The 10520-nt window shown below is 34.3% G+C and overlaps 1 protein-coding gene across 2 annotated transcripts; it reads right to left on the reverse strand.

The window, feature by feature from the left end:
• Positions 1-1148: 1148 nt before the first annotated feature.
• Positions 1149-8744, reverse strand: LOC132302957 (uncharacterized). Of its 2 annotated transcripts, XM_059799971.1 has the most exons (10): positions 8168-8744; positions 6097-6177; positions 5941-5982; positions 5502-5855; positions 4142-4277; positions 3750-3912; positions 2688-2816; positions 2066-2260; positions 1473-1595; positions 1149-1324 (listed from the first exon to the last, which is right to left on the reverse strand). In XM_059799971.1, exons 1-10 carry the CDS (start codon positions 8352-8354, stop codon positions 1217-1219), a joined length of 1518 nt encoding a protein of 505 aa, XP_059655954.1. In that variant the 5' UTR covers positions 8355-8744; the 3' UTR covers positions 1149-1216. The 2 variants fall into 2 exon arrangements, with proteins under 2 accessions (XP_059655954.1, XP_059655955.1); XM_059799972.1 differs by lacking the exon at positions 6097-6177.
• Between the last annotated feature and the right edge of the window lie 1776 nt (positions 8745-10520).

Below are 10520 nucleotides of genomic sequence, written 5' to 3' on the forward strand. Positions count from 1 at the left end.
AAGGAATATTTTTGAAAGTAAATTTTTTTTTTTTTTTAAAAAAAAGCATTTTTCTCTATTTTTTTTAAACTTTTTTTGCCCAAAAAAGCCTTTAAGGCACTAACGGCTCTTTGGTTCAATTATTTTGAAAAAAAAAAAGAAATTTTTTTTTTTTTTTTTTAAGCAAACAGAGCCTTAGGAACAGTGCTTTGGGTTAAAACACTGTTCTAGCCCAGAATAAAAAATTTAAAACAAATCTGATGCGGGCCCGTATGGCAGGCCAGCGCCTTGCCAAGAGAAAACCGCGACCCAACCTATGGGGCCCAAATTTTGGCGACGCCATTGGAGGCATCCAATAGCGAAACTGCCCAGAATCGCCTTTTCTGGGCCATGTCGGAGCTGCTCTAAGTCCTTCAATTTTGTAGTAGACATTTTTCTTTTTTTTCTTTTCTTTTCTTGTCTTTTTTTTTCTTTCTTCTAAAATTAGCTTTTTGTTAAAAAAAAAAAAAAAAACTAGAATAAAAACAAATTTTCAAAATTTTGTTTTGTTGATAGTTTATTTAAAATGGTTATTACAAACCAAGTTGAAAATGATACGAATACAGAATACTGTGTAAATTAATTTTGTTTTTTCAAAATTTTTGAACAAATTCTTTGGCAAAACTGAACTAAACATGTCTTTGATTTTTTTCACTACATGTTCTCTTTTTTATTCTTTTAACCTTTATCATCTCTTCATATTCTTTCTTCCCTTCATTCAAAGCAAAGAATAGAGTATTTAATAATGAGATACTTTCATACAATTACTTGTAAACTTTCAGTAATTTTTATACATGATTTATGTTATTCCATCCGTCCCGTTCCAAAAGAGACGTCTACTTTGAGAATTCTGAGTTACAATACTTTAGAAACTGTGCCGTTACAATACTTTATTAAGTACCAAATTACACTTCAAACACCACACCAAGAATCTATCTGTGGTAGGAGAAGCATTGCAGGAAACAGTATTGTTCGAAAATATTTATTCAAGTGGAATGCATACCAAAGAATCTATCTGTGCTAGGACTGCCTGCAAAAATCAGTTAAATATGTGCGCGACACACAAGTACATATGCACACACTTCGCACAAACGAAAGTCAAAGAACTAGAAAAAAAGAGTGCCACGAAGTTTTCTATAGAAAAAATATATTTTTATTTAATATATTAATCTTGAGCCTTACAGTGTATGTGCACAATTTAAATGGACTGTTGACTGTAACCCAGTTTCTGATAATTCATGTAGTCAATTCCATTTAACCGTATACAACATAATATCTGCTCTGGCAACTCTTCAGCTTTGTTCCCCTGGTTTATAACGGAAACGAAAGGTAATATTAATAATAGCATGCAATATAAAAAAGCAAAAATCAGGGAAAAAAAAAATTAAAATGAAGAATGGGAAAGTTTAAGATAGGGTTGCCACTCAAACTTGGTGGGTATTGGAAGAACTTGCCTGAATTGTAAGTCCAACATCCAAAATGCAGTGCTTTAGTCTATCCAGGAATGCTTCAAACCCTTTCCTAGAGATGTAACTAAATCGGTGCATATCCACATCAATCTCGAAATAGTTTTCTCCCTGTAAAAAGTTCACGGAATCATGGCTGAGAATGGAAGCATGAAAAACACTACATTCCAAATTTTTCCAGAATTGTTGATATATAGCAAACCAAATGGTCATTTCAACTTGCTTGTTGCTCAACCAAAAGGAAGTCATAAGTAGCAATAATTAAGCATATACTACAAAAATTTGCAACACTCTGTTACTCAACAAAAACATAACCCCGCACAAGCACAGATGTAGCTAGTAACTACACATACATCCACTATGATGTTGCAAACAGCATTAGCACCTCTCAACTGGGGATAAAACCCTATTTAGACCTCGCAACCTCATAGCAAAAAAAATGAAAAAAATATATATACAGATGAAGAATGAACTATTGATTAATTCCAATTCTAGGAGACATCCGGATACCTTCCACTGTATTTTATATTAAACCAAAAAAGTTAAAAGAAAAAAATGCTTATTAAACCGTATGAACTTACCAAGTAGAATTCATGTTGAGGTCGTGAAAGAACGGGTTTTTCGTTGTAAGCATGCATAAGCTTCCTTTCTGGTGCACTTAATGGAAGGTCATCCACATTCGCTACACGGCCCAATATCTTCAATCTTTCCCGGAAAGGAGCAATTGTATCTACTGGAAATCCTTTGACCTTTTCTACTTCATTATCAACTAACCTCTGTTCCAAAAAGTTGAATTAATATGAAGTAATCAGCAGAATATCACAGATCAAAGGATACATATAAGATTAAATACAAAATGAACTAACTGTATACTACCTAAATTCATACTAAATAATGAGAATGAAAGGAATTTACTCTTACAACAAGAATATATTATGCAAAGAATCACAAAGCTACCAACGGGCCAGTGGCCTAGCGGTATCAGCCTCTTACCTCCCAAAAGGAGGTCAGAGGTTTAAATCTCAAAAGAGACAAGTGTGTGAGTACCAACTAGGGAAAAAAAAAACAAAAAAAAAGAATCACAGAGCTTCTCATCATAGCAAAATTGCTAGGAAAATCATTAAAGTGACATGAGCGAACCACCAGGTAAAGAAAAGAGGAAGAAGATGATCCAAATGTCGAACAATAGTTGGTCCATCTTACCCTGATATGTTCTTGAAAATTGGATGGAACTTCCTTTAAGTAACTTTCAGATAGCTTAAAGTACAAAACAATACTCATTCCTTCCCCATCAGTTTCATTCTGGAAAATAGTGGGTGGATACAGTGGAATCTGTAGAACTCACAAAAAGGAAAAAAAAAAATGACAGTATCAAAAGAGAGGGGGTCAATAAGAAGAACAAGAACAATATGATCCCAGTCCATTGGTAATTTGTTTAAAATTCAAACTCATATTTTTAAAGTTCTGTAAGTCTCATGTACAGGAAAGTAATTTAATATACAACAATATGATAGCCATACAGTTTAACTTACTGGGGAAAAATATATATATATGATAGATATACAATATGATATAGAATGCCGCCATTCAATAAACATTCTTTAGATAACCGGATAGTAAAGCAAGACATTGATTATTGAGTAGCAAGATGGGGAAAATGAACTAGAGATCACTGTATTTAATGTGAAAGTAGTGTTTTTTAAGGAAAATATTAATTATTGAGTCACCTGGAGATGGTTTTTGTCACCAATAAATCAGTCACAGGATTGAATTTAAAGGCGCTAAAAGGCCAAGGGACCACAAAAGCGTGGCCAAGGCTGTGCAGTATCACACTAGCTTATGACATGAGAGAAGACAGCCTTCGACAGAAATGAATGGTGAAAATTAATTTGCTGGCTGCGCCAAATAAAGCATTAAGGAAATTTTCTATTGTGCTTCTGCATCCCTCCGTAGGATTGCAATCTCTAATTATTTTACCAAAGATATTACAAATCCAAAACCGTATATGAATGAAACAAATTTATCGCAAACTAATGGATGAGAAGATAGTGTACTATTTTAAAATTTTCCATTGCATTGCAGGTATGCGATTGAAGTATTCAGTGTGATATCTGTGATTAAAGAGATTGAAGTTCTATGTCAAGTGTAGCAAATGTTCAGCAAGGTGATATCTTCCAGAATTTGAAATTTTCTTTACATTTTTTAACTACAATAAATTGAAATATGATTACAAGTGAAATTTGCTACAATTAAGAGGAAATATACCTGAACATTTACGACAAGAATGGGTGGAAGCTGCCCGGATGAATTAATAATTGGGAGTTCCACCAACCGAGCTATGTGATCAATTTTCCTCTGAGATAGGAATACGTCAACACCAAAAGGATAATATGCTGCATGATTAGAAGCAAATTCCTTCTTTTTATCCCTGCAAAAGAAAAAATTAATCACAAAATGAAATATGAATATTTCAAATGTTAGAAAAAGACCACCAATGTGAGTCTTAACTACAGAGTCCTGTGCAACTTCTAAATAGGTGTCATATACATGTGTACACACACACACATACACACCTACATATATATGTATGCATATATATATATAGGAATATATATGCATGCATGTATTCATGAATCATCTGATAACTGTACTCTTACCTAAAATAATTCTCTCCCCGAACTCTGAAAGTATTCGGTTCAATATTTGACCAGCAATCCATCATTTTCTTTTCTATGGGGCAAAAAGGTACTTGAGAACCTGCTATTGGTCTTTCCAGAAGTTCCTTTGCAGAAACTGGGAAAAACAAGAAAAAGTCTTGGTTAGTAACTTTTATATGTTCTCAACAAACTTAAAAACAAATTGCATTCAATTTATAACTTCAAAGGACCAACCTCTCAGCACGTCCTTTTTCTTTCATTCTCATATTTTTTCGTCTTTCTTCCCTTTTTTCTTTTTTCTTTTTTCTTTTTTCTTTTTTTGGGGAATATAAAAGGATGTGCATAAATATTTTAAAAAGGATTGAAGTTGCAAGAGAAACTATGACGAACAATTTTTTGTATTTACTAGATAGGATTTTGACTTGTAATAGAAAATAATGAAAGAAGAGAATTCATGTGGCCAACCCCAGTCATGCGAGATTAAGGCAAGGATGATAATGATGATTTAGATAGATCTTTTTATTAAATATTCAGTTAACAAACACAGCCAAAAATAATAATAATAGTTGCACATAGACAATTTATCTAAAGTAAAATTCTCACAAAACAATCATTTCTAAGCCCCATACCACAGTGACCAACTCAAAATTCTATCTTAAGCTTCTTAGCAGAAGTCAGCAGAGCACAGGGTATCACTCACAACACTTTCCATTTTCTGAAATGCTTGTATTCTCTAGTTAATATGAAAGTAACCTTAAAGTAATGGTTACCATTATCTACCAAAGAACATGAAAGAAACCTAAATAAATCAAATTACTAGGTGAACAGGTAAAGTAATATCCTTATTGGCAAGATATCTTTCTCTCTTTTCCCTTTTTTTTTTTATATGTATCCAATACTTTCTCTTTGAACAACCAATAATGTCATCCTAATTGTTATAAGACCCCATGTCGTATTGTTATTAAATTTTGACTGCGCAAGTGGGTTAAATCTAGAGTGGAACCAGTTAACAACTCATGGCCTACAATTACCTTGGGACCAAATGAGCAAATTGAGGTATTTACTGGACTTGGGAATCAAGCAAGTAACTAAGGGACACCAAACCCCAGAATGTGATGCCAACATAGAGAGGTTTTCTTACAATTAATATGAAAAAAAGACAGAATAATACACCAGGCCTTCTGTTAAACTTAAAGGATGGAAATGTAAATAATTTAATAGCACATGAGAAGAGAACAAAGAGAAGTAGTAACAACAATTCTACCAATAGTGGTAACTATATACACATGATTTTTATGTATGTTTGCTTGTATTCAAGTGACTAAAAAAAAATAAAAAAATTAGCAGTAATGGTACTCACACATAGTGGCACTAGGATGTCCATCCCTCCATTTGAAGGAAAGTCTTGATGCACCCTTTTTTCTTGAGTTTGGTGGACTAGAGCTTAGTGATCTTCTCTTCTCAACTGAAGGGATAGTAGAAGCAAGACAAGGCAAACAGTTGTTTGGAAGAATTCCACAATTTTCCATTACTCCTTCCTCCCTGCCACCATTTTCATCCACAGAGGAGGAGATTTCATCAAGGAAAACAGGTTGCTTTGCTTCATTTGGAGGTCCTTCAGATTTTGATTTGGAATCAACATCATCTGAATGGATTGAACTTTTAACAACCTCACTGAGAGAGTTGCGTGCAGAATTTCCTGCTGTTAAGTACCCTGGTCGATGTAGTTGATCAGTTGAAGAGGTGCATAGGTTATTGAAAATATTGTCTCTGTTATTACCATCTTAGAGAACCAATACCTGATACAGATGAACCTTCAAATCCATTTTGGGACAGCACATCTGAGAACAGAAAACATATCCATAGCTCAAAATCAACATAACTGGTCAATCAGAAGGTCGAAAGAAACATGAAGTTTAAATATACGATTAAAACTAAATTTTCCTTATTTTTACCATCCTGGACACTTTCAAAATCTTCATCACAGTCAGAGTCAAGTATAGCAGCAGAATCAAACCATGCCTCCTCAATACTTCCTGTCAGTGTTATCACATCGTGACAGAAATCAGGAAAGCAGCATTTGAAGCTACTAGAGCGGCAGATTACTATCTCAAGGATATTTCAATTTGACACATGTTGAAAGAATGATACAGTATTTAACAGAAACCAGAATTAGAAAAATACTGAAATAAAAAAATTGTAAAGGAAGCCTTTAGAATTTTTTGTTTCTCTACCTAGCCATGATCTTGACTTTTCTGCTTGTTCAATAGCCAGAAACAGCGTCCGGGTGGTACACTGTTATCAAAGGCCCAAGGCGCACTAAGGTGCTAGAGGTCCTTTGGAGCCTAGGCGCAAGGCAAGGTGCACTATTGAAAAATTAAATTACTATTAAAACATATTCATATTCCATATTCAAGGCGCAAATCTTGTCAAAGGCACACCTGGGCACACAACAGGTGCAAGTGTTGCGCCTGGAGCCTAGGCGGGCATTTAACAACACTGGGGTGGTATGAACTGGGAAGGATTGTACATAATAGATGTATTCAAGGAAAATACACACATGAAGCTTGTTTTCTATGGAACAAGGAAAAAACTAAAATTCTGTATTCCTGATCCAAAATATCTCAACTTTACATGACTTTTAACTTCTTAAGAACTTGAAAGCAGGCCACAAAAGGATGTCTTTGTAGCACCCTTAAGAAGTTTACCAAAACTATATTTCCAAGGCACCAAATGCAGCAATCAATCACCGCCCTAATTATGTAAAATCCTCACTGTGAACACCTGCATGGTAGCTATCTGTGTAACTAAGCTCATAATTTTGAGTGAAGTTTCCCTAACCACCAATTTACATGTATAATCCACCTTCTAGTGTTTACTGCCCCTAAGTTCTTTGCGGACCCAATAAGCGCAATTAGAAACTTCAGTAAAATTAGAGAATGCTATTTACAACATAGGATATTCTGTGGTAATGCATCACTAATTTATCAACCAGCTATAGTTTTCCATACATAAAACATCATCCCATTAAACTCCGATATATTTGGAAGCTACTTTTACCATGTCTAATGCCAAATTAGATGGTCTTATATCGTTGCCTAGACATCTAATTTATCAAACTAGAGTCGCCATTCTTTTACTCATTGAAGCCTTTTCGAACTAGTTGGAATCATCTAAATAAATTATATTTCGCCATTCCGCTCTATCTAAGAGTCCTGAAAACTACATATATATACATACATATATATATATATATATTACAAGTCCCCATCCCTTCTCCAAACTACAAGATCTTGAACACTATCAATCTTCAAACAAGGCACTCATGTTGTTTTCTACAAAGCACACCAAGTTTTGAACCCAGATGCAATTGTACAAAATGAGAGGCATCTCCCACGGCTATGAACAGGGAATTGGGACTCCTATAGTAATTTCCACAAAGTACAGTTTTCAGTCCTTGGCTCACCAACAAGCCTTGAGAGGACCCTCCAAAACCTCCAATTTGAGATGTGATCAACTTATTAGTCTTTGATAGCTAATAAATCAACTAAAGAGCTGCATCCACGTCTATTTAAATTAGACACCATCAGCTCATCTAACAGAAAAATACAGAACCAAAATCAAATCAGTCAATCTCTATAGAAAATATTTGAAATACTCTACAAACTTACCCTGAACATTCTAATTTCATGAATTATGAAAAAGAAAGGACCACCAAATTGTCAGGCAATTCTCAAAAAATTTCAAGGTCAATGATCATGTAATGATTTGAATGTTGAAACCAAAAAGTACTAGTTCTTATAAGAATCCCTCCCAAATCCAAAGCTGTACATCTTTATGTTAAGAGAGTACCAGCTTCACACAATGCAGCTAGCTTAGCTTAGTCCAAATTCCCATCTTTCTCTCACAATCCAAACCATAAACTCCATTAATCACAGTTCAAATTCAAAAATCAATTTCAAATTGCAGTCTCAAAATCATTATTATATATATGTGTATGCAGAGAGATAGAGGCAGAGAAAGGACCATGAAAAGTGGGATTGTTATGGGAGCGATCCGAAGGGGCCGACTTGTGGACCTTGTCCAACGATCGATCAGACAAACGAGACGAAACTCGCTGCTTGATTGCTTTCCTTCGCTTGCGACACTTCCTCTTCGACGAACTCGATCGACCTCCCACACAACTTTCCGGCGTCGATACGCAAGCTCCCATAGCTCGAGAGAGAAAATCAATATATATATATATATTATGTAGATATATATAGAGAAAGAGAGGAGGCAGAACCTCCCACGAATCTTCCTCGCTCTTCAATCAGAAACGTCCACAGTGATCGTTACCGTCTAGAGAGAGAAAGAGCAGAGAAGAGAAGGAGATCCATGCGTGAGGAGAAGATAACTGCGACCTAACCCCCTCGTTGTTTTCACTTTTTGTTTATTTTCTCACTCTATATACGCACCAACTTTCTCTCTCTCTATATCTATATCTTTATATCTGTATCTATAGTATTTGGTTTGATATGATTTTCAGAGCTAAGCTATAAGAAAAGCCAGAAACAGAGAGAGAGGGAAAGAGGTCAATAATAACGCTAAACACATAATGAACCTGACGGCAGTTGCCTGCGTAAGGCATCTTCCCTCCAGGAAAACGGTGGGACCCACTTTTTTGTGTGTGTATGATCGCCACGTGGCGAAATACTGGGCAGTTTTGGAGCGAACGTGTGGGAGTCTGGCCTGATGGGCTCGTGAGATCTGACGGTATTTAAACGTGCTATCAAAGTGGGCCCCGCAATCTAATGCTGCATTGTGTTTGGAGTTTTACAATTACGGTGGGGTCCAGCTTATGGTGGGTTGATTACAATGTTTTTGGCAATTAGCTTTGTGCAAATCAAATCCTCTCCATCGTGTAACAAACCTTGTTGTTTAGGCCGAAATAGTTGTGGGCCTACTCTACTTGTCTCCATCAATTTTAGATTTTTATTTATTTATATATTTTTCTCTTGGTGGTTAGTTTCTTTGAAAAACTTTATTGCTCTAATTATATATGATTGGGATCCCCTATCAGTTACATACACGCATAATATGACCTAATTTTATGAGTCGTAATTTTTAAAATGTCTAACTATTTTGAGACGAAAAAAATATATGTGACAATATATAGTTTATTAAAAGTACAAATTGGTACAGAAAAAATTTTCTGGCCTCCTACAAAGTGGTCAAGAACTAGGTACCTTGTGGTCTAGTATACCTTTTAAAAGGAATGGTGAATAAATTTGAACTTTCCATCCTCGAGCTGATAGGTTTTGAACGCGAGCTAAAGGTCCTAAACAATACACGCCCTTTTGTTGGGTAGTACCGCACCTGTCATTAAGTTATCTCTTTAAAATTAACATGTTGCTTGCAAATTGGTGGGTAAAGAATTATTTCCAATGCAAAATGTGATTCACTATCAAATTTATCAATAAAAATTACTACTAATTAATGCAAATGGAAAAAAAAAAAAAAAAAAATCAAGAAACTCACACACTCCATTTATCAAATTTGAACTCAAACTCAAACACTCACAATTGTTATAGAGATACCACTGAACAATACAACATTTGATAACGTCAAAAAATTAAATCATATAACTTCACCATAAGATACTTATCAATCATCTACTAAATATTGTAAAATTAGTTACATTTTCGACTTGTAAAATATTGTTTATTATCAAATAAGTGATATCCCTATTTTTGTAATTTTAAGTAATGACATGGTATATAAAACAATATTTAAAAACACAAAATTGTTTCTCTGTCTAAAGCTAGCTTTTTCTCAATATGGATGATAAGACAAATTTTGGAATAGGGCAATAAAAAAATAATAATTTAAACCTTATATATTGGATAGGTTTGGAGTACAAGACAATTTTAACACCGCTTGAGAATTTGTTCAACACATCCATCACTCTGGCTTTTTATTATAGGATTGAAGTTAACCCTATTTTACTCAATTTTATACTAAATTTTTGTACAATGTGTCAATCTTGGTTTTTGGGGTTTGAAAGATTTGACAAGAAAGTAAATGGATCATAATGGATCCATAAAAGTCTTCAACTACCAAGATCCAAAACCTTAAAAGAAAAGAAAAAGAAACTTTAATATATTGCCGGCAAGTCTATATATATATACATATATTTGGATCTACATCCAAGCCAAACAATTAACTCTTTATGACTTGTAATTATGTGATTTTGACCATTAAAGTAAAAGTCTATATATATATCTATATACATTTGTATCTACATCCAAGCCAACAATGAAGCCTTTATGACTTGTAATTATGTGATCTTGACCATTAAAGTAAAAAAAAACTATAAAGAATGCTGTTTTTAAAATAG

This window comes from Cornus florida, unplaced genomic scaffold (assembly GCF_030987335.1).
Source record: "Cornus florida cultivar Cherokee Brave unplaced genomic scaffold, ASM3098733v1 CherokeeBrave_3.0.0_Hap2_Chr04, whole genome shotgun sequence".
Lineage (NCBI taxonomy): Eukaryota > Viridiplantae > Streptophyta > Magnoliopsida > Cornales > Cornaceae > Cornus > Cornus florida.